This window comes from Capra hircus, chromosome 5 (assembly GCF_001704415.2).
Source record: "Capra hircus breed San Clemente chromosome 5, ASM170441v1, whole genome shotgun sequence".
Classification (NCBI taxonomy): domain Eukaryota; kingdom Metazoa; phylum Chordata; class Mammalia; order Artiodactyla; family Bovidae; genus Capra; species Capra hircus.
This window is the reverse complement of record NC_030812.1, coordinates 35,062,203-35,087,979: the sequence shown is the minus strand read 5'-3', so window position 1 is coordinate 35,087,979 and position 25,777 is coordinate 35,062,203. Positions and strand designations below refer to the sequence as shown.

The 25,777-nt window shown below is 38.5% G+C and overlaps 1 protein-coding gene across 2 annotated transcripts in view; it reads right to left on the bottom strand.

Moving 5' to 3' along the window:
- Positions 1–25,777, bottom strand: part of NELL2 (neural EGFL like 2) — a 380,317-nt gene that overhangs the window by 300,525 nt on the left and 54,015 nt on the right. For both annotated transcript variants that reach the window (XM_005680058.3, XM_018047900.1), the window contains exon 4: positions 23,450–23,600. In XM_005680058.3, coding sequence (XP_005680115.1) covers positions 23,450–23,600 — 151 coding nt within the window. The remainder of the gene's footprint in view (positions 1–23,449; positions 23,601–25,777) is intronic.

The window sequence follows — 25,777 nt, the reverse complement described above, 5'->3', positions numbered from 1 at the left end:
TCCATGCGGATTCTCCAGTCAAGAATACTGGATGGGTTGCCATGCCCTCCTCCAGGTGATTTTCCTGACCCAGGGATAGAACCCATGTCTCCAGCATCTCCAGCATTGCAGGCAGATTCTTTACTGCTGAGCCACCAGGGAAGCCCCTTTCCAACTCTCTATCCGTTTATAATATATAACATTGTTCTAATATCAGAAATGGTCACACTTTTATTACAACTCAGATCAACATGTTGGACAGGAAAATTTAAAGATTCGGTCATTTAAATATAAGCCACTAGTAGTTCTTTAGAAAGACTTTGAGGAGGGGTGTGTGTGTGTGTGTGTGTGTGTGTGTGTGTGCACATGTACACAAGTCTGTATTTAATAGCTTTGTGTATTTAACATTATGTAATGAAATACATTTGGTCCCAAGGGATTTATTAATTGAGATGTCACTTCATCTGTATTCAAGGATGAATCCGCTATTGAAAAAATATTTTAAAAGACCTATATAAAACATGAATTTCACTTTCTACTGAGTATACGTAATTGTACTTCTGTAGAAAGGAACTGGAGTATATTATCCCTAGATCTGAGAAACCATCTGTGATGAGTGTTAATGGTCAGGTTCAGTTCAGTTCAGTCGCTCAGTCTTGTCTGACTCTTTGTGATCCCATGAATCACAGCATGGCAAGCCTACCTGTCCGTCACCAACTATTGGAGTTTACCCAAACTCATGTTCATCGAGTTGGTGACGCCATCCAACCATCTCATCCTCTGCCATCCCCTTCTCATCCTGCCCGTAAACTTTCCCAGCATCAGGGTCTTTTCAAATGAGTCAGCTCTTCCCATCAGATGGACGAAGTATTGGAGTTTCAGCTTCAACATCAGTCCTTCCAATGAACACCCAGGACTGATCTTTAGGATGGACTGGATGGATCTCTTTGCAGTACAAGGGACTCTCAAGAGTCTTCTCCAACACCACAGTTCAAAAGCATCAATTCTTCAGGACTCAGCTTTCTTTATAGTCCAACTCTCACATCCATACATGACTACAGGAAAAACCATAGCTTTGAATAGATGGATCTTTACTGGCAAAGTAATGTCTCTGCTTTTTAATAGGCATCTAGGTTTATCATAGCTTTTCTTCCAGGGAACAAAGGTCTTTCAACTTCATGGCTGCAATCACCATCTGCTGTGATTTTGGAGCCCAGAAAAATTAAGTCAGCCACTGTGTCCACTGTTTCCCCATCTATTTGCCATGAAGTGATGGGACCAGATGGAGAACGCAATGGCACCTCACTCCAGTACTCTTGCCTGGAAAATCCCATGGATAGAGGAGCCTGGAAGGCTGCAGTCCATGGGGTTGCTGAGGGTCAGACATGACTGAGTGACTTCAATTTCACTTTTCAGTTTCATGCATTGGAGAAGGAAATAGCAACCTACTCCAGTGTTCTTGCCTGGAGAATCCCAGGGACGGGGGAGCCTGGTGGGCTGCCATCTATGGGGTCGCACAGAGTCGGACAAAACTGAAGTGACTTAGCAGCAGCAGCAGCAGTAGATAAGACCAGATGCCATGATCTTCATTTTCTGAATGTTGAGTTTGAAGCCAACTTTTTCACTCTCCTCTTTCACTTTCAACAAGAGGCTTTTTAGTTCCTCTTCACTTTTCTGCCATAAGGGTGGTGTCATCTGCATATCTGAGGTGATTGATATTTCTCCTGGCAATCTTGATTCCAGCTTGTGCTTCTTCCAGCCCAGCATTTCTCATGATGTACTCTGCATAGAAGTTAAATAAGCAGGGTGACAATAGACAGCCTTGACATACTCCTTTTCCTATTTGGAACCAGTCTGTTGTTCCATGTCCAGTTCTAACTGTTGCTTCTTGACCTGCACAGGTTTCTCAAGAGGCAGGTCAGATGGTCTGGTATGCCCATCTCTCTCAGAATTTTCCAGTTTATTGTGATCCACACAGTCAAAGGCTTTGGCATAGTCAATAAAGCAGAAATATATGTTTTTCTGGAACTCTCTTGCTTTTTTGATAATCCAGAGGATGTTGGCAATTTGATCTCTGGTTCCTCTGCGTTTTCTAAAACCAGCTTGAGCATCTGGAAGTGCACGGTTCATGTATTGCTGAAGCCTGACTTGGAGAATTTTGAGCATTACTTTACTAGCATGTGAGATGAGTACAATTGTGCGGTACTTTGAGCATTCTTTGACATTGCCTTTCTTTGGGATTGGAATGAAAACGGACCTTTTCCAGTCCTGTGGCCACTTCTGAGTCTTCCAGATTTGCTGACATATTGAGTATAGCACTTTCACAGCACCATCTTTTAGGATTTGAAATAGCTCAACTGGAATTCCATCACCTCCACTAGCTTTGTTCATAGTGATGCTTCCTAAGGCCCACTTGACTTCACATTCCAGGATGTCTGGCTCTCGGTGAGTGATCACACCATCGTGATTATCTGGGTCATGAAGATCTTTTTTGTACAGTTCTTTTGTGTATTCTTGCCACCTCTTCTTAATACCTTCTGCTTCTGTTAGATCTGTACCATTTCTATCCTTCATTGAGCCCATCTTTGCGTGAAATTTTCCCTTGGTATCTCTAATTTTCTTGAGATCTTTAGTCTTTCCCATTCTATTGTTTTCCTCTATTTCTTTGCAGTGATCACTGAAGAAAACTTTCTTATCTCTCCTTGCTATCCTTTGGAACTCTGCATTCAGATGGGTGTATCTTTCCTTTTCTCCTTTGCTTTTGGCTTCTCTTCTTTTCACAGCTGTTTGTAAGGCCTCCTCAGACAGCCATTTTGTTTTTTTGCATTTCTATTTCCTGGGGATGGTCTTGATCCCTGAATCCTGTACACTGTCACAAACCTCTGTCCATAGTTCATCAGGCATTCTATCAGATCTAGTCCCTTAAATCTATTTCTTACTTCCACTGTATAATCATAAGGAATCTGATTTAGGTCAAGCAGGGTTGAAAACATATAGAAATTACATTTTATAAATCAAATTCTCACAACATCCACTTTGAGTTGAAAGGGTCTAAAAATATATACACTTAGAAAAGTAGAGCATAGTCAGGAAGGGAATAATATACTCATTGAAAAATCATCAGTTACTTGATTCTTTAGTATATAAGACACTGTGAACTTAATTTTACTTTAAAAAGTCCATTATGCATCATTTTCTAACTTCTCAATTTGATTTCTTAAGTTAAGCTTTTTTGTGAAAAAATGACAAAACATCGCACAGTAAAACATCTGTTCTGAATGTAGTTTAACCTGTTGTTGCTGCTGCTGCTAAGTTGCTTCAGTCGTGTCTGACTCTGTGCGACCCCATAGATGGCAGCCCACCAGGCTCCCCCGTCCCTGGGATTCTCCTGGCAAGAACACTGGAGTGGGTTGCCATTTCCTTCTTCAATGCATGAAAGTGAAAAGTGAAAGTGAAGTCGCTCAGTTGTGTCCGACCCTCAGCGACCCCATGGACTGCAGCCTACCTGACTCCTCTGTCCATGGGATTTTCCAGGCAGGAGTACTGGAGTGGGGTGCCATTGCCTTTATGTAAATAAATTAAACATCATTATAGTTTTGTATGAATTGGGATTTATGTGTGTTTGTGCATGTATAATATCAAGAGAATAAAGCAATGGTCTCTTCACTTTCCAGATACTTAAGTGGCTTTACAAGTGAAATAAGGTGGGCATGCAATCATACTATCTCAAAGTATAAATAAATAATATTTTTGGATGAAAATTATATTCTCAAGATGGTAACTTTTCATCTTCACCTTCACCTAAAACAATGATTCATGATGCTTTTAGGAATATACCCATCCGGAGTGACTAAGTGACTCCCAGAGACCCTCAATGCCCTTTGATTCCAGGAAGTATTTTATCCCATTTCAAATTTTTCTCTTAAGTTAACATTTTGCTTTGCTAAGGTTCTAAAAAATCGATAGGACCTCTTTAGGCCAACAGAGGTTGTCCCATGTAGGAATTTCCAGCGGCTTTATATGTGACACATTCTGAAACTATGGGCACACGATAAAGGAAACGCACTGGTGCATGTAAGTCAGCTAGACGTTCTAGGCAGGCTGTATTTGAAAGAAAGGAGTTAGCCACATGGGAGAGGAAGCTGTCAACACTGCAGCATCTGTTTTCTGACATGCTTCATGGGTCATCATGTCTCCTCTATTGTTCGGAATAAATAAGAACCAAGGAAGAAGGCAACAGGATTCATGGGTCACCCACTGAGGTGACATCTTGCTCTCACTGAGCCTATTACTTTAAGTGTTCCCAATTGAAATGGGTACTGGACTGTCCCAACTATAGAAAATATATCCAACCTGGCCTCAGTTCTATTTCAGAAGGCCAAAAAGATAGGAATCTTAGTTTTAAGTTTTAGCCCAAGCTTTTATGAAGAGGCGATTTAAAAGAGGAAAAGACAAAATGTTTTTCCAATCATGCAGACCACAACAACTTTTTTTACACTATGTCAACTTCAACAAGCCATGATGATGCTGGTGAAATAAAGAAATAAATTTTAAGGGAGAAAATTTCTGGATAAAAATTCTTACTATAACAAAAAAGTTGAACTGAAGAAAAATACATGATTGCTGTCTTCAAAAGCAATAGAAAGCAACAGTATTAACCCTGCCAAAGTAGTATTGACTTGTATACACTACCATGCATAAAACTGATAGCTTTTGGGAAGCTGCTATATACCACAGAGAGCCCAGTCTGGTGCTCTGTGATAACCTAGAGGAATGGGATGGGAGGGGGCTAAAGAGGCAGAGGATATATAGAGAGAGTGAGAGCTATGGCTGATAAGAATTGTTGTGTAGCAGAAATCAGCACAGCATTGTAAAGCAATTATCCAATAATTAAAAAAAAAAAAACAGAATTCTTGGGTTTTAAGGAAGTAGAAAGGCCATGGTGCTGCTCTAAAACAACAGAGAGAGAAGCTGTCAAGATAGCGGTTATAGGAGAATGGGCTCTGATGCCTGGCAGCCTGGTTCAAATGTTGATTCTGCCACTTACTATAACCTTGGACTTGAGACTTAACCTCTCAAGGCTCCATTTCCTTATCTGGAAAATACGTTAAGAATGGTATCTACCACCAAGACTGTGATGCACATTTAATGACATTAATCCATGTGACTATATGACACCAGGTAAAAACCTAATAAAGTGTTAACCCTTATAATGCAGAAAAAACATTTCAATGAATCTAAGAAAACATCCAGCTGCCACACAACCAGATATAAGCGGATGCTCTGCACTTCTCATTCAGTCATTCCTCAAAGGCCTACCAGCCATCTTTACAGCAGGCACCATAGTAGGTATAGAGAATACTGGGAAAAAACAGACAAAGTCCAGGTCCTCAAAGAAGTTCCCATTTCATCATTTTCCTGAATCTACACTTCCTTGGACGATGAACTGCTATAACTGCAAGGCTTCCTTTTTCATGTCTAGAATTTTATAATTCTGCCAAATCTTTATTTTATATGATCAGACATTGTATACTGTCCTATTACTCCACACTGGGCTTCCCAGGTGGCTCAGCAATAAAAGAATCCACCTGCCAAGCAGGAGGTGCAGGTTCAGTCCCTGGTCAGGATATCCCTTGGAGAAGGAAATGGCAACCCATTTCGCTATTCTTGCCTGGGAAATCCCATGGACAGAGAAGCTTGGTGGGCTACCATCCATGGGGTTGCAAAATACTCAGAAATTACTTAGTGACCAAAAAACAACTTTACATTATCATATCTAATTAGAAATGGAGAACTTAATAATAAACACATCTTTTCTTAATGTGATTGAATAAAACTGCAATAGACCTTGAATTCTGAGATGCATTTTTAACCTACTAGAAATGTCAAACAATGAAAACCCAATAGCTAGATGTCATAGAAACTTATTTCCATTAAAATTTGCCTGAAAATATATCTTATATATACACTTGGATCTTGTTCTTACAAAGGTCTTTTTAGTTCAATAGATGCAATCCTATATTTAAAGCTATTAGGAAAACAGTAGAAAAGTTAGAATCACTTTTATGGAAATAAAATACTATTGTCTCTGAATTTCATTCAGTATAAATTAATACCTTTCATTAAGGAAAAATACAGTGAAAGTGAAAGTCATTCAGTCGTGTCTGACTCTTTGTGACTCCATGTCCTATACAGTCCATGGAATTCTCCAGGCCAGAATACTGGAGTGGGTAGCCTTTCCCTTCTCCAGGGGAACTTCCCAACCCAGGATCGAACCCAGGTCTCCTGCACTGCGGGTGGATTTTTTACCAGCTGAGCCACAAGGGAAGCCCAAGAATACTGGAGTGGGTAGCCTATCCCTTCTTCAGTATATCTTCCCAATCTAGGAATCGAACCAGGGTCTCCTGCATTGCAGGCGGATTCTTTACCAACTGAGCTATGAGGAACAATTAATATAAAGATGCCTTGTATGGTGAATGGTGATCTACACTTAAAATGAGGTATGAGATACAAAAGTTTGAATTACCATTTTTTAGGAAGGTATTTTTATATGACACATATTCCTTAAATTTTTGACAATACAAAAAATGAATTCAATTTTCCATTTTATTCATGTCATTGGTATCAATCATACCTTTTACAGGTGAGAACAGTTAATGGATGTTAAGGCGAGTGAATGAAGCTCTGATGAGGAATAAGACATTGGAATAAAACTGAATTATTTCCCAATAAAATACTAATGAAAATCAAAGGGAAAAGTAGTGTAGAACCTGGCAGATCATCAATGTGACCAGGTGATCAAGGTTGATATCATCAACAGAAGGACAGTTGACACAGTGTACATCCAGATGTGGCCAGCATCATTTCTGTGATATTCCTAACAAGAATGCATAGCTTGAGTGATGAAGCAACATCAGATGAACCCAGGTGGTGGGTGATAATATGGAATACAATGCCTATACTGAGACCATAAAGGATACCCAAAACACGGAAAGACTGTAACTGCTCAAATTGAGGGAAATTATAAGATATGACAACCAAATGCAATATGTGTTCTAGAATGGAGTCATGGTCTGAGAAGGAAAAAGAAACATTATTTAGATAGTTGGTGAAATTTAAGGGAGGTCTGAGATTGGATGATATTATGCTGTCAGTTTTGATGTCTTCATTAGAAGATGTATGTTGGTTTTACAGAGATAGTGTCCTTGCCTTAAGAAAAAATACAGTAGAGTATTTAAGGGTGATGGAGTATATTGCTGGTAAGAGGTATATTGAAATGAGATAGAGGATGATGGAGAAAATGGGCCCAAAATATTACCAATTAGAAATCTGGTAAAAGAAGATGTGGGAGTTCTTTGTACTGTCTTTGTAAACCCTTCTGCAGGTTTGAAATGATTTTTTTTTTAATTTTTAATTAAAAGCGATCATTAACCTGGGAACTCCCCTGCATATATAACTGACAGTGAGTTGATATTCTTACCATATAAAAATTCTTACAAATAAACAAGAAAAATGACAAGGCTGGTATAAAGTGGCAAAAAGATATTTAGAAACTATTCATGAAGTCAGAGACACCATCAACTTACTAGCAAATACATTAAAAATGTAAAAATTCACTAATATTCAAAGAATAGTAAATTTTAGAAATGAGTCATTTTTCAGATGTCATAGTAGCAAAAAATCTTTTAAACATAGTGTTTGGTGCTTCAAAATGTATAGTTTAAGTATCTCCAAAGTAAACTGTTTCCTCAGAACCTACATCTCTCTTTTTGGTGCTATTTAGAGTTTTTATTCTTTTAGGTAAATCAAATGGGTTTAAGCTAAAATATTCAGTGATTGAGCGACTGAACTGAACTTAACTGATGTATTCTCTGGTGCAGTTGGCATCCTCAATTATAATCAAACACAATTTTTATAACACCTAGAGTTTTAAATAATCAAAGGTTGAAATACAAAGAAAAAATGACAGCAGGTCAATCATCTCCTTTTTCAAAATTCTCAACGGATAAACATCATTAAAATGAAGAGGCAAAATCTGAATGACTTTCATTCAACTGCTATGAAATATACTAATATATGGTTTCAACCATAAAATTATGACTCCTTGCCAAGCTCAATGGAATTTAAGTACACACACCATCCAGGGAAAAAAGATTTCTTAAGTAATGGAGATAATATAAACTCCATGACAATAAGGACACCAAAATAATATTTTGCATGGACTTTTTAAAAAGGTATATGTGTCACCAAACTATAGAAAATAACAAGACAAGTTACAAATAAGGTGAATTCTATCTCCTGTCACTTCATAATAAACTGCGGAAAGTCCATTATCTTTTTTAAATGAGTATTTTGAAAAATGATTTTAAGTGATTGATCAAAGTCCTAAAGAGCATTTGGGAAGTTTAATAAAGACATCATAAGACTAAAAAGAGAAGAGTCTTAATGCCAAAGAATTAAAATATATTACAACAGTCCCTCAACATTCATCTTGGAAAAGATCATTGAAATGTCACTGCATATCAATGTATGGCAGATTAAGAAAAGAGAGTTAAATGAACTTTGAATGCACCTTGAAAATTTTATTATACTCTGAGTTGCAACCAAAGAATCCAACTTTCTTCCAGAGACAAAAGATAAAGCAAGTTAAATACTATAAAAAGAAGTTACTTTTGATATAAACAAGAGTCCATTATAGCAATTTAAGTCTTTTACAAATAGAAAAAATAATGGAAAAATAAAGACCCCATTTGAGTAAGAGCACACACATCCCATAAGGTTTCTAGTGGAAAATTTAACAAAATATGTGTATATCCATTATGGAAATAGTTATAAAGAAGATATGAAAGAAAATGGAGAGATAAGTCATATCCCTGGATTTTAAAAAATGAGTATCAGGAGAATGGTAACATATAACAATCTATAAATATGATGTAATTCCAATACAAATCCAAATAGCATTTTTTCATAAGACTTACTAAATTGATTTTAAAGTTTATACCACAGAATGAAGTTGCAAACATAGCCAAAAAGCCAAAAAAAAAAACCCAAAATCTGACCAGGAAGAACAGAGACCTGAACTATAACATAGCAAATCTTATAAAACTACAGCAATCAGAGTAGTGTGCTCTTGTTGTGGGAGTCAAAAGCAGATCAAAATACAAGACCCAGAAGCCAACCTCAGAGATTTGGTCCTACAACTGATGTTACAAATACGTGAGAAAAGAATGGGCTTCAGGTAACTGGCACAGGGACCTCCAGCTTTACCTCCCAGCTATTACACTAGATAAGTATACCTAGATCTAAGTTCAAGAAGACCATTTCTTTTCATTATTAATCAGAACAAAAAATCATTCATTGACTATGAAGTGAAATGAAAGTGAAAGTTGCTCAGTCATGTCCGACTCTTTGCAACCCCATGGACTATACAGTCCAAGGAATTCTTCAGGCCAGAATACTGGAGTGGGCTGCCTCTCCCTTCTCCAGGGGATCTTCCCAACCCAGGGATCAAAGCCACGTTTCCTGCATTGCAGGTGGACTATTTATTAAGTATTATGAGACAGATTAAGATAGAAGGTTAAATACAGATATACCATTATCCTCTTTTCAGATCTCCAATTAAAAGATCAATAGTAAATTCATTAACTGTATTTGCATCAATGCCTGTGTACTAGTATTCATTCAGTTAAGTTCAGTCGCTCAGTCATGTCCGACTCTTTGCGACCCCATGAATCACAGCACACCAGGCCTCCCTGTCCATCACCAACTCCTGGAGTTCACTCAGACTCACATCCATCGAGTCTGTGATGCCATCCAGCCATCTCACCCTCTGTTGTCCCCTTCTCCTCCTGCCCCCAATCTCTCCCAGCATCAGAGTCTTTTCCAATGAGTCAACTCTTCGCATGAGGTGGCCAAAGTACTGGAGTTCCAGCTTTAGCATCATTCCTTCCAAAGAAATCCTAGGGTTGAGCTCCTTTAGAATGGAATAGTTGGATCTCCTTGCAGTCCCAGGGACTCTCAAGAGTCTTCTCCAACACCACAGTTCAAAAGCATCAATTCTTCGGCGCTCAGCCTTCTTCACAGTCCAACTCTCACATCCATACATGACCACAGGAAAAACCATAGCCTTGACTAGACGTACCTTAGTTGGCAAAGTAATGTCTCTGCTTTTGAATATACTATCTAGGTTGGTCATAACTTTTCTTCCAAGGAGTAAGCGTCTTTTAATTTCATGGCTGCAGTCACCATCTGCAGTGATTTTGGAGCCCCAAAAAATAAAGTCTGACACTGTTTCCACTGTTTCCCCATCTATTTCCCATGAAGTGATGGGACCAGATGCCATGATCTTTGTTTTCTGAATGTTGAGCTTTAAGCCAACTTTTTCACTCTCCTCTTTCACTTTCATCAAGAGGCTTTTTAGCTCCTCTTCACTTTCTGCCATAAGGGTGGTGTCATATGCATATCTGAGGTTACTGAAATTTCTCCTGGCAATCTTGATTCCAGCTTGTGTTTCTTCCAGTCCAGCATTTCTCCTGATGTACTCTGCATAGAAGTTAAATAAGCAGGGTGACAACAGACAGCCTTGACGTACTCCTTTTCCTATTTGGAACCAGTCTGTTGTTCCATATCCAGTTCTAACAGTTGCTTCCTGACCTGCATACAGATTTCTCAAGAGGCAGGTCAGGTGGTCTAGTATGCCCATCTCTTTCAGAATTTTCCACAGTTTATTGTGATCCACTCAGTCAAAGGCTTTGGCATAGTCAATAAAGCAGAAATATATGTTTTTCTGGAACTCTTGCTTTTTCCATGATCCAGAGGATGTTGGCAATTTGATCTCTGGTTCCTCTGCCTTTTCTAAAACCAGCTTGAACATCAGGGAGTTCACAGTTCACATATTGCTGAAGCCTGGCTTGGAGAATTTTGAGCATTACTTTACTAGCATGTGAGATTGCAGTGTCAAAAAATGTACTGTCTATTGTCACAAACTTGTTAACATCCAAAGAATGTTAGGTAGAATCAAGAACAGATACAATTTTTCTTACTTCACCCAACTGCTCAAATCATGCCAAATTTTCTGTTTTATATAGTAGACCAGAAATTTCTCATAAAGGCAATTTAAAATTTTCTTTTCCTGGAATTTTCTAATTGGCTTTCTCTTTTCTTTAGTGAAAGAAAATATATTCTTTCTTCACTATGTCATTAACATAGTCTCACTCTTTAGAGACAGAAATTATTGATTTGACTGCATATCAATTAAAAAAATTTTAGCACAGCAAAAATCATCATAAAAACTTCAAAGCAAATGAAAACTATCAGTTCAGTTCAGTTCAGTTCAGTCACTCATTCATGTCCGACTCTTTGTGACCCCATGAATCGCAGTACGCCAGGCCTCTCTGTCCATCACCAACTCCTGGAGTTCACTCAGACTCACATCCATTGAGTCAGTGATGCCATCCAGCCATCTCATCCTCTGTCGTCCCCTTCTCCTCCTGCCCCCAATCTCTCCCAGCATCAGAGTCTTTTCCAATGAGTCAACTCTTTGCATGAGGTGGTCAAAGTACTGGAGTTTCAGCTTTAGCATCATTCCTTCTTAAGAATACCCAGGGCTGATCTCCTTTAGAATGGACTGGCTGGATCTCCTTGCAGTCCAAGGGACTCTCAAGAGTCTTCTCCAACACCACAATTCAAAAGCATCAATTCTTTGAAAACTATAGGTGATATTAAATTAATATTCTTATTAAGTGGAGTTCACTTAAATCAGTAAGAAAATGTAGAAAAATAGACAATGTATCTAAATACACTGTTGGGCTTCCCTGGTGGCTCAGTGCTAAAGAATCCGTCTGCCAATGCAGGAGACACAGGTTCAATCCCTGATCCGGGAGATCTTACAAGCTGCGGGGCTGCTAAGCCTGTGTGCCACAACTATGGAGCCTGTGCTCTAGAGGTCAAGAGCTGCAACTACTGAAGCCAGCACGCCCTAGAGCCTGTGCTCCACAATAAGAGAAGCCACTGCAATGAGAAGCCCATGAACCACAACTAGAGAGTAGCCCTCATTCGCCACACCTAGACAAAAGCAAGTGCAGCAGCAAAGACGCAGCATAGCCAAAAGAAATTAATTAATCAATTAACTACATAAGAACTGAAGTGAAGTCACTGAGTCATGTCCTACTCTTTGCAACCCCATGTACTGTAGCCTACCTGGCTCCTCTTTGTCCATGGGTTTTCCCAGGCAAGAATACTGGAGTGGGTTGCCATTTCCTTCTCCAGGGGATCTTCCCGACCCAGGGATTGAACCCAGGTCTCCCACATTGCAGGCAGACTCTTTACTGTCTGAGCCACCAGGAAATTAACTAAATAGGCTATTTACAAAAGAAGACATATGAATGACCAATACGTATATGAGAAAGTAGTCAATCTTACTAACAAAGTGTTATTTTTCGCCTACCGGACTAGCAAACTTTTCAAATCGCTGTTGAAGAAAGTGGATAAGTAGGTACTTTAAACTGCTGATGAGATTACTATGTATTAAAATCTTTCCTGAAACATATGTATACATCATGTAGAAAATTATTCACAGACCAGATTAGATACGTATATCTATATGTATGCTACTGCTGCTGCTAAGTCACTTCAGTCATGTCCGACTCTGTGCGACCCCATAGACGGCAGCCCGCCAGGCTCCCAAGTCCCTGGGATTCTCCAGGCAAGAACACTGCAGTGGGTTGCCATTTCCTTCTCCAGTGCAGGAAAGTGAAAAGTTAAAGTGAAGTCGCTTAGTCGTGTCTGACCCTCAGCGACCCCATGGACTGCAGCCTACCAGGCTACTCCATCCATGGGATTTTCCAGGCAAGAGTACTGGAGTGGGGTGCCATTGCCTTCTCCATCTATATGTATACTTCCATCCAATACCATAAGATTGAGACACATACCTAGTACACACACAAAAAGCCATAGTAGTTGGTTATAGTCAAGGTCCATTCTAACTCATGACTTTCTTATTTTGATAGCTTAGTCCCTGGTGGCTTTAGATGATAAAGAATATTCCTGCCGTGCAGGAGACCCAGGTTCAATCCCTGGGTCTGGAAGATCCCCTGAAGAAGGGCAGAGCAACCTACTCCAGAATTCTTGCCTGTAGAATTCCATGAGCAGAAGAGCCTGGCAGGCTACAGTCCATGGGGTCACAAAGAATCAGACACAACTGAGCATGTACACACAGACATTGCATATCTAAAAAGAAAAAAAAATTATCTAACATACAGGGAAAATCTATTATAACCAGTTACCCAACAAACTGCATTTCTTAGAATTCATCCTAGACAAATTCTGGGGTAATAACTGAAATAAAAAAAAAAACTCTTCATTCATTTCAATATCATTTCATAAAGATTCTATATGAAACACAGTAGGTAAATCATTTAATCATAAGCTTATTACTTGAAGGCAATCTGGGAGAGCTACTGCCCTCTAAAATTTAAACATGTCAACATCATCAAAAATGATGAAAGTGAAAATAATAAAAATCACAAGGGCTTATCAAAGGAAAAAATAGAATTAAAATAACATTCTGAAAGTTTTCATTCCCAAGTGAAGAACAATATTTTTTAAAATTTAATTATTAGAAGTATTTTTAGTGTAAGAAAAATGCCTTAAAATAATTAGTAGCAAACTGTTCTTTAGTAGATACATGGGCCAACACAGCCAAGGGACTGGTATTCTATCGCGCAGAGTGAAGAGAGCAGGTAAGGAAGTACAAGATACAAGGTACAAGACGGATGCCGCAGAAGGGTCTTGAGGATATTTGAGGCCTGATAACTGGACGTGGTCAAAACAGGAAGGAACCTAGAAATACCCCGGCCCTCCTCATCTCTGTCTAGGGAAGTGAATAGCCCACACTTGTGATGTGTGGCTGTGAGTATGGCTGGTTAGTCCATGGTTAGTTGCAGCAGCAGCCGCCAGTGGATTCACTCATTGGCTCTGAAGAAAGAATGGAATGCTGATCAGAAGGAGAATGCCTTGCTTCTTCAGAATGAGAAAGAGATCTGTGCTCCATGAAATAACCTCTCTAAATTAACTATATTATATTAGCTTATTATATTAACTCTCTATATCCTTTCTATTACTTAACCTATATGAAGATGCGGTACATATAAGTAATAAGAGAAATCTCATTTGCTTGCTGAGTCTTAACTTCAACTGAGTTTCTTTGGTGAGCAACTCACCCTGCCTTGTAATAAATGGTATATGTAGGTTTAACCACATTAGAATATATATTGCAACTTTCTTAATAATTAAAGATGCAATTTTGTTAGAGATAAATAATGATGTTGAAACACACGTTAAGAGAATAAAATATAAGGGCAGTTTTTTTTAATTATGTAGAATTTGGGTTTGAAATTTAAATTTATAAATCCTATTATGTTTAACGTTATTTATTAAGTAAAGTGCAACCAAAAAAATAAAGAGTATAGTAACTATAACACCAGCCTGGTAATTTTATCCAAAATAAACAGTCATCTTTTAGTTCAGAACCATTAAGCCAAGCAAATATTGCCAGTAAATTTAATTTTTACTTACTAATATCAAGAAAGAAATGGCTTAATACATGACAAACACTCACAAATATGAAGACATATTATATCAACTTCATACATAAATACAGTCTTACTCATTCAAAATGTACAATAATTACTACTAAGAGAGTTGAGAAATATCTCATTTATTTCACCTCAAGTTTATTAATACAGAAGATCATGGCAAACTGCAAGACAGTTTTGTATATAGTTGCACACCTATTGCCATAAATTATTTCCATGTATCCTATTTGCAAAACATTCCAAGTTAGAAGCATAGATAATATCTGCATATCAGGAAATTTTCTAATATTAATCTCATGAAAATCAATTTATATCTATAAATCCCAAGACTATCTTAAATAAAGAGAAGTATTATAAATCACAGAATATAACCTAGGGGACTGTACCAAATCAGCACCAAAGGACGACAAAAGGATTTTACTTATTCTGAAGAAACTGCAGTTTTGTAAAATATGGAAAAAGAAAATAGTCCTTTTGGATTTTGGGGAAATTTTATCATTCATTTTTACTTACAATACACTTTCACTTTTCAATGAGTCTTTACTGTTTTCATATTCCTCTTCTATGTTTCTGGTATAAATAAGTAAGAGAACTAACATCATAGAATTATTTCTCTATAGTCATTTATTTTTCCTTCCAAAACACAATAGTCATAAAACTGCAATGATGAGAAAACTCCTTTGATCTGCCTAAGGGTCTTAATTCTTTCAGACATAAAGTACCATGTTATTGTGTGTTGTTTTTAGGTAAAGCTATTGTTGGTTAAACATATACAGACATGACAGAAGAGCCAACAACCTGTTACCACTGTATTCACATGACGTTTGTAGTCCAGTTTTTAATAGCAGCTCCTACTTAAAAACATCATTTGAAACCTGCATCTCAGGTTAGGAGACCAAATGAGATCCTACTCACAGTGCACCAGGGTACTGCTAGTGAGCAAGAGTGGGGTAGCCATTCCTTTCTTCCAACCCAGGAATCAAGCCCGGGTCTTCCACGTTGCAGGAAGATTCTTTACCATCTGAGCCACCAGGGAAGCTCCAAGAATACTGGAGTGGGTAGCCATTCCTTTCTCCAGCAGACTTTCACAACCCAGGGACTGAACCTGGGTCTCCCGCATTACAGGCAGATTCTTTACCATCTGAGCCAGGAGGGAAGCCCTGACGAGGTTCCTAGCAACTTCATAACGATGCCACTTTGTTTTAAGCTGTGTTTCAATACCAAGATGTGACTTAAGCCCACTTTCAAACCCGAGATACTGTGATGCCTGCCTTTCCCACTTCCATCCTGCTCTTAGCTCACTTCAGACGCCCCCGAACCCAGAGCACATCCATTAGTCTCTTATGTCCAAACCAACAAAGTTGTGTGATTAGGTTTCCAGTTTTCACACTGTGGCTGAGATGTTGCTATGTAGCTCATTATAGGTGTCGTTATTCGCTAAGAACTTGTCATTTGGAAGCAGGACCTGCCAGTTAGTGAAATCCTCATGCTTAGAGCTAATGACATTTCAGGACAGATTAGGCACCCTGCATCAATAGAGCAATTTGAACATTCTCCAGATCATTTGCCCTAGCCTGGAGAAAACTTCCTGATGTCATTTACGATTCCTGGTCCACTCATGATAATCGTTCTCTTGATCTTTCACTCATTTCTCCATCCACCAAATATTTATTTAGCATCTAACTTTGCATGACAGCATAGCAGGTGAAATGGAGTATGCAAACTTATGTGTAATCCTCCACAGCAAAGGGAAAAAAAATCTAATAAAAAACTGTTGTCAGCTACATAAAATTTCACACAAATGCATAAGGACACCTGGGAAAAGGATTAGAAAGCTACATCCTGGAGCACTGTGGTGGTTGTCTCTAGATGCCAAAACTACACTCAGTGACACTGGTAAACGTTTACCATTCGGCTCTCTGTTCTCTAGACAAATAATTATGAGATGCTGGTTCATTTATCCATTTGTTTAGGGAAGACAGAAAATATGAAAAAAGTGGACTCATTAAAAAAAGAATATTTATCAATAAAAATGCATATTTTTAAAAAAGCTCTGCTCTGTAGCACTTGCTGATGTCCATAGCCTTCTTCAAGCTTCAAGCTACAGCAGTAATGTCAGTCAGCTCACAAAGTTTCAACTCCTGTCAGCCAATACCAGCCCACTCCAGCACACCACTGATGGGCTGAGAGATATTTTCCTGTTTATATTTTTCCTATTTTCAAAATGTCTTTTAAGGATAATAGTGGTTGGCCCCAGGGACAGAAATCAAGTGGCCAGGGACATGGATGGAGGTAGACTTTTTTCTCTATATCCTACGATGTCTTTTCAGTTTTGAAACACAGGGCATTACCAATTTTTAAAAAATTTTAATTTTTAAATCTTCAATAAATATTTGCTATGATTGTGATCAAAGGCAGTAAACGATATTTTTAGTGTCTCATATGTAAATAATACCTATGTATATATGTGAAACATTGAAACAAGGTAAGATGTTATATGTTAGAATGGCAAAAGGAGTGGCCCAAGTTTCAAAAAGGCATTGGAGGTTCATGGAGGAAGCAATGAATGTAACCTGGAAAGGTCAGTAAAAGCTTCCTGGAGCAGTGCGTGAAGGTCTGGAGGGTGAACCTGCTTTGGATGAGCAGAAAGAGAGGGAATGACATAGATGATGAGCAGACAGGCCTCTGTGCCAGGCATTTATCCTCCTGCTGAATGATGCCACTTTTCTTCATCTCTGCCAGCGCTGGAGCTGACATAACCCACAGCCTCCACTTCTCTCTGATTCTCCTTACTTCAGCTGGCATCAGAGCAAGACGCAAATAGCCAGATATCTCAGAACTCACTATTATCAATTGCGTGGAGATGAAAGTGAAGCCAGGGACTGACACGAGGACCAGGGAAGCAGCAGCGTCTCATCTCTACTGGTAACATTAATGTTTATTTAGGGTTTGTTCCATTGCAGGCACTATGTGGTTGAACTCACAGAGCCTCATTAATGGGGAATCACTCAAGTTCTTGCTTTCAACCAAGCAGTCAAGAACTCAAGGTCAGTGGAGTGCTACAACCTCCCCACAACCACCCCCAAAAGCACCTAGGAAATAAGCAGGAAGAGCCCTTCTGAGAACTAGGACAGATCTGATGGAGAGCTGGATCCACATCTAATCACTGCCAGGTAAAGGATGTCAGATCACTTGTTTATTCTGATGGCCGTTCTTCAACATTTAACTAGTTTACAGCTGACCATCCCGTGAAGGACATAAATGTATTCACTTATCCAGGATATGTTTTGCAAGCTAGTCATCTTAGTGGCTACCTCAGATAGTTCTACTGATTAAAATTTAACATTCTGGGGATACTTAGTTTGGCTTTTTTAAATTGTATTTTATTGGAGTATACTTGATTTACAATACTGTGTTCATTTCTGCTGTACAGCAAAGTGATTCAGTTACACATATATATTCTTTTTCATTATGTTATCACAATATATTGAATATAGTTGCCTGTGCTGTATATCAGGCTGTTGTTTACCCATTGCATATGTAACAGTTTGCATCCGCTAACCCCAAACTCCCAGTCTTTTCCTCCTGCACTTCTCCTTTACAACCGGCAATGGAATACTCTTTGGTTTTTAACAAATAGATTATAAGCAAATATTTATTTGCATGGGATAGTCCCCAAAATATTTTGCTAAATTTTAAAAAGCTATAAAATATTATGTCCAGTGTGATTCAATTTTTTAAATAGTACATCTATTCATTTTAAATAGACATGTATAACTGAAAGTATTAGTAAAAACTATCCCTAGTAGAGTACAATTACTGATGATTTTTGCTTCCTTCTTTGTGATTTTTCCTAATTTGTAAAATTCACTGTAAGTATTACATGTAATGTTTCAAATTTGCAGCATAATTAAAACTTTCATATTCTAGAGGATTCATCCGTCAGTACTTGAGAGTGGAACCTGTGCTACTTCCCCAGGAAGAGCCTGGCACTGCCCTTGGGAATCACCTACTTCAGCCACCATAGGCAAACATAGGTACCTTCTATTCAGGCATGTCCTTGTTGGCTCCTCAATTTTTGTAAAAAAATGTCAGTATTTCCTCCAACTCTACTGCTGCTGAAGCTCAACACTAAGTCTCACTTAACTGTCAACAAAGAATAACTGTAATTTGGGATATATCAGAGAAGTCTAACTTGAATTTAATGTTATTTTCAAGACATTGGAGAAAGCAATCTATTGCCTGGAAGACAAGGTGTTTTATCAGGATTTCATACAGGAGGTGCTATTGTCATTTTGAGCAGTAAAACTTGGTCGCACAGAACTTTCGTGCACACTGCCTAAGGCCTTGCAGACAGTATTGTTTCAAACACCCTCAACATAGATGCATGTTACCTGCATTGTTATAGACTTGATTTTTCTGAAGCACACTGTGTCATTATGAAACCAGTTGACACAAGGTTTTCTGAACTTGTTCCTTTAAAGGCACTCAATACATTTTCCCATAAAAGGTCATAGGAGACTTGGAAAGTTAAATAAGAAAAAAACAGCTGAGTAGCTAAAAAAAATAAATAAAAATAGGTCATAGGAGAAATATGTCTCTGGTCTCAGAATTAAGGATAGTTGCATTTCCTTAATCACCCAACTAGGTGTCTATTTTTTCCTTGCCCTAATTTGTATATTTCATTTTATTTTTATCTTATTGTCCTGTACATATCTCTATGAAAGTAAAATTGAAAGTGTTAGTTGTTCAGTTGTGCCCAACTCTTTGCAACCCCATGGACTATAGCCTGCCAGTCTCCTCTGTTCATGGAGTTCTCCAGCAATAATACTGGAGTGGTAGCCATTCCCTTCTCCAGGGGATCGAACCAGGGTCTCCCATTTTGCAGGAAGATTCTTTACCATTTGAGCCACCAGGGAAGCCCAGATAAATATCTCTCTATATACCACTTTAATCTTTTATAAAAATCAGCAGAGAATAAACAAGTGTTTGGGAAATGACGAAACTAAAGAGACCGGTGAGAATAAGACTTAAGGAAAGAAAGATAATGTCAGCAATAATGATAGGGGGAAAAAACCACAACAAAGCACAAGGTTTGTGAGAGTAACATGAGGTTAGGTGCTATCACAGTGGACAGGTAAAAAATTCTAGACTCAAGAATCAGAATGATGCCAAGTGTGAAATAAGTCAGAGAAAGACAAATACTGCATGATTTCACTCATATATGCCACATAAAACCTAAAACAAATCAGTAAACATAACAAAACAGAGTTATAGATACAAACAGGTGGCGGTCAGAGTAGAGAGGGTTTGAGGGGAGGAGATAAATAAGTGAGGAAGACTCAGAGGTACAAACTTCCAGTTATAAAATAAATGAATCATGAGCATGAATGTACAGTGTGGGGAAATAGGCAATAACTATTTGGTATCTTTATATGGTGACAACTTAATCTCTCTAATGCTTATTTTTCCTATCTGTACAATGATAATGAGAATAATGACCTTGCCACATGATCAACTTCTGTGGAAGTTTTTCTCTAGGATTATCAAGTACTTTATATGAATTTACAGATGAGGAACCTGAGGTTCAGAGGAGGTAAGAAATTTACATGAGTTACAAAGCCAGTCAGTCTTAGAGCTATGACTAGAATGCACACAGTCCAGCTCCAGATCTGTACTCTGAACCATTATCTAATACATGATGATAACATGAATTAACATATGGAATGCATGAGCACCCTGCCTGGCACATGATAAGACTTTAATAATTACTGGCTTACTGCTGCTGCTGCTACTGCTAAGCAAATGAAAAAGTAAATTACCAATACAGATGATTTTAATATCATAAAAAATATCCTATATCTCAAATGCAGTATTTATTTATGTAAATGTTATCAAATTTATAGATAATATAAATGAATAATTAGTGATAAATTTAGCAAGGATAACTGGAAAGCATGAGGGCTAAGCACAAAGATTCACATAAATATATTCATGTTGGTGCTATTTATTAAAGTTAAAGAAGAAATGAGTTAAGTACCCAAAAGTAAGGAATTGATCACACAAAATATGGCATATCTCTGTACACAGACAAATTCTGGACTAAAATATGACAATTTCAACATAGTCTTCTTTGGGTGATATGATTTGTGTGAGTTCTCTTATTTCTTTATTATACTTACCAGTATTCCAATTTTTCTACAATGAAAATACATCACTATGCTAACCCAGAGGGATGGTACAGGGAGGGAGGAGGGAGAGAGGTTCAGAATGGGGAACACATGTATACCTGTGGTGGATTCATGTTGATGTATAGCAAAACCAATACAATATTGTAAAGTAATTAACCTCCAATTAAAATAAATAAATTAATATTTTAAAAAATAAATAAATAAAAGACAAAAAAGTAAACATTATTTTTAATTGAAGAAAGTCAATATAAAGCCCTACGTACCATTTTAACAAGTCTACTTTATAGGAACAGTAAGAAAGGATCTGTCTGACACCAATCTGCCTTCAAGAACCTATCTGATAAAGGCTGGGTATATCAATATACCCTTACTAAAAAAATTTGAAACTGTTGTAAGAAGCATCAGATAGAAAGTGCATAGATAATATGAAATCCATGCTGGTCAAGCATTTGTAGAGTTAATATATTCAACTCTAGGGACCAAACAAAACATTGTCCATTTAAATGGGATGGTTTTGAGGGTGTCATCTGGAAGAAGGATGGGTGAGTTTCACGTCCCTAAGAAACAAAGCAGGACCCTGTGGTCTTTGCTCTCCCCACCATGTCCTCTGCCTGCCTTTTGTCTGTGGAAAACTTTAGAGTCAAAGAATAAGTTTAATCAGAAAAGTGAGAACAGATGGAAACAAAGGAAAACAATCAAAGACCAAATAATGCAGTCATTAAGCAAAGTCAAGGACCTCTAGCACTTTCTCAAGGGCTATAGATAATATTCTGAGGCATATCCAGTGAGCTGTCTTACAGATACCAAAACACCAGGCAGAGAAGTTAACTGCATGATGACCAGACTGTGCCCTGGACATAAGCTGCCACGATTTTGAGAACTGGTCTCAGAGAAATGGGAACAAGCAGACCTTGGAACGGATTAACCGCACCTAAAACAACCAAGATGACACCGGTCAGATCACTGATGACCAATGTGAAGATGATTGTCGGAGTTGGCTGTGCTGTCTCTGCACGCAGCCCCCTGCTTCTGTCTATAAAAGCTCTTGCCCCACTGGTGGCCAGCGGGGAGGAGCTGGTTTTTGGACAGATGTCCATCCAACTCCGCCTCGTTTCCAGTTGCTGGCATCTGAAGTAAAGCAAACTTTCCTTTCCACCAACCTAGCCTGTTTATTGCCTTTTGAGCAGCAAGCAACTGGACCCCACCACATCCGTTCAATATCTACAAATAGGGTAGTGGGAAAAAGCCATAGGGCAGAAAAATATAGTGCCTGAAATACAGGGGAAATTTTCTTAGCAAGCAGAAATAATCAGAACTAAATCAGGCTGCTCTGTGAAGGAACAATATCCTTTGCTGTATGTGAACCATGTTGCCCAAAGCCCAGTGGAGAAGGGCAAGGTCACAGTGGTGTAAGCAAGGAACTCCCCTGATATCAATCACCTGAAGACAAGGAACAGAAACACACCAAGGGGGAAAATCCTAGTGAATCCTTAGGAACTCTCCCTTTTTCGCTCTTAGTCTTGAAGAGACTACGTCAACTACTCAGTGAATGTTTGGGTGACATCCTCCTCTGAAAAACAAGCCAAAACCTGGGAGGAAAAAAACCCAAGTAAGCGGTTTGTAATGTTACCATAATCCTTTGGGGTTAAAGATAGAATTAGATGGGGTCTTAAATACTGTGAGTCAGGTAGACTGTGATCAGGAACCCTATTCTATGAGTCGATTTTCTATATTTTGTTCTCCACATATATTTGGCCTTTAGTGTTTAGCAAAGATTTGCAAAGTCCCAGACTGCCCCATCTCTCATAAGGGAACCCAGGAAAAGAGGTTTCTGCTCACATCTGAATAGGATCATTAAATCCATTATATATACAAAACACTTTACATATATAAACTCTTTGATCCTCACAACAATCTATGAAGAAGGTATTATTACTATCCCTGTATTACAGATGAGGAAATTGAGGTTATGTAATTTGCCCAAGGTCCACCAAGAGTCACAAAGTGGGTACTCAAAATATGAACATGAAAGAACTTTCATTGTCAGAACCATGGCTATTCTTTCTCTAACTTGCTTGATATTATTTAGCAGCAATTTATGTATATTCTAAGTGTCATGAATGAATTTTTTCTTCTCCCTCTCCACTCCTCCTCACTACTCCCACCAGCTCCCAAATCATGTTTCTCACATGTGCGAGAAACTAGGAAATACCAGATAGCATTTTGATTCAACACACATCCAAGAATAGCTGTAACTATCACAGTCTAAGAAACACGTTGAAAAAGAATGTATTTTTGTCTGTGATTAAAATTTTAAGACTATTAAACTCTAAACCCAAGCAATATCTTAAAGAAATATAATACAGCATTTTCATGGCTGTTTATCAATTAAAAAGTCTGTTTGACTTTAACATTGAGTAGGATATCTCATGCAGAAGTTAGTGATTAATAAATGGGTTTTAAGAAAATGATAACTTCTGTATGCTCTTAGCAACACCAAAAACAGCAGCTCCTTCTGCTTTTAGGCTATCTCAATTACCTGTGTTTGTGATTTTGCATAATACAGCAAAATTATTTTTGCTGTTTTAAACCAATCCTGTTATCTCGCTTTTATTTAGTTCTCTTTAATGTGTTAATTTCACTATATAAAATGAAAACGCAGGAAACTCCAGCAGTCACACATACCTGTGATCCAAATGGTGAATGGAGAGGATCACTCCAGAATTTAAGTGGGTCTGTTTTAGGGTCACCAGAATAGTAAATTCATGTTTATTTCTCAGCTTCTGAAAAAACTGTTCAGCTGTAGCAGTGGAGGCTTTTATACTTCTGGGAGTATCTAAAAAGGGAAACAAACAGTAAATAGACTAGAATGTGGTCCTTTATCGTTTATAGTATCCTTTATAGGCAACATCTTTCAGAAACATTACCAGTAATTGCTGATAAATATCAAGCTCCAGACTCTGCTGGTAAATTCTTTCAAAAACACTTTTTGCTACACATAACACAGACAGTAAACCACATGAGTGACTGAGCTTGTATTTCAGGGATCTTTTTCCAAAAATGTCTTTGAGACAAGGAATCAAAGAAGCCTGTCAAAAAAGCCTGTTTGAAGAAGTGAGCTTCCAAGTTTTCTGCTCACACTCTTCCTATATCCTGGATACCATGGCCATGTCAGTGTCAAAATGGAACAGAAAGATGTCCTTCCGAGAAAAGGACCTAAGAGACCATGATAGAGCCAGTTAGCTCTTCTGACACCTTATGACAGAAAACTGGATTTAAATCAATGCGCTACCTTTCACATTGATATCTATAGCCAGCAGGCTTGCTATAAACAGATTTTTTAAAAGATCATTGAAATTAGTCACTCTCAGCCTTCTGTGCACTGGATGAAATATTAAGATCAAATTGTCATACCATATTTTTGAAAGAAATGCAGAGAACTTAATTCCCACGTCCCTCTCCCCTGGTTTACAGCACAACTAGACAAGAGATTTGAGTGGAGAGTAGATTTTTATCCTGCACTTCTCTTTGGTTTAGTCTTACAGCTCCAACCTCAGGACTCACAGGATATGGGAAAAATAGCCAGGGACAGACCTAGTGGACATGATAAAGCCTATCATTCAAGCCATCTGCCAACAAAGCGTAACACTTTCCTATTCGAAGTGTGAGCAAAAGGTTGATGGGACCCAGGACACAGTTTCTGCTCTTATCAAATCCTTCCACTCTTTCCTATGTTCTAGACCAAACAGACTAGATAAGGAGCTCTCAATGGGGAAGATCCCTGCATTGGGAGAGAACAATCCTTCCTTGAAGACTGTCCTACGAACCACAGAACATTTACACCCCTGGTTCTACCCCTAGACAATGCCAGTGGCACCCAATCCTAGTCACTGTGACAACCCAAAGTTCTCCCACACATTGCCAAGCATTCCCTTGGGAACAGTGTAGAAATCAGGTTCAGAATAACTACCTTGATGAAACAGAGATTATGGGATTAATCTAACGTTCCCACTTTTCCAGCCCCACAAATTCATGGAATAAAAATGTAACCATCTGGTTTGTGTCCATCACTGGGAATGCACAAACATGGAGGAGCCCTCAAGATATTCATAAAATAGAGGAGGGGATAAAAAATCCTAATAAAAGAAATGCTGTCATTTTCAGCATAAATACAAAGTGTTCTTTCAGGTAAATAAAAAGTGTTCTTGGACCACAGAGGGAAAAGTAGCCAACATCAGTTGGAGGGAAGGAGCTCATAAAACAGATGGCATTTGGGCAGGAGTTATGGGCTTCCCTGGCGGCTCAGACGGTAAAGAATCCACCTGCAGTGAAGGAGACCCGAGTCTGATCCCTGGCTTGGGAAGATCCCATGGAGAAGTGAATGGCTACCCACCCCAGTATTCTTTCCTGAAGAATCCCAGGGACAGAGAAGCCTGGAGGGCTACAGTCAACGGGGTCACAAAGAGTCAGACATGACTGAGTGACTAACACCTTCACCTTCTTCACCAGGTAGAGAAGAGAGGGAAAACCATTCCAGACATAGAAATAGCTGATGAAAAAGCACAGTGGTGTGAAAGGGCATGACATGGCTGAAAGAGCAAACAGCAGCCACTGCAGAATGGAGCTGGGCAGGAAAGCTGGATAGGATAGGCAGGGCTTTGTGTACCAGTGTAACAGATATTTGTCTTTGTCACCATCCACGATTTAATCTCTGGGTGAAAAAATTAAAATAAATAAAAATAATTTTTATGTGCCACTGAAAAACGATCCCACCTCACTCCTAACCCACAGCTTCCTCTGTGCTAGAAGGACTCTGATCCATCACAGCATCACCTCTTCCTGTCCGCAGTAACTGATTCAGGAACAGGCACCTAACCCAGGACAAGGAAATCAAGTTCAGGATACTGGTTCAAAGTTTCAGGACAAAGAAACTTCCATGTTTCCAAAAAGAAACTTCTTCAGTTCTACCCCACAGTCACAACCAAAAGCATAACAATAATCTGCAATTTCAGC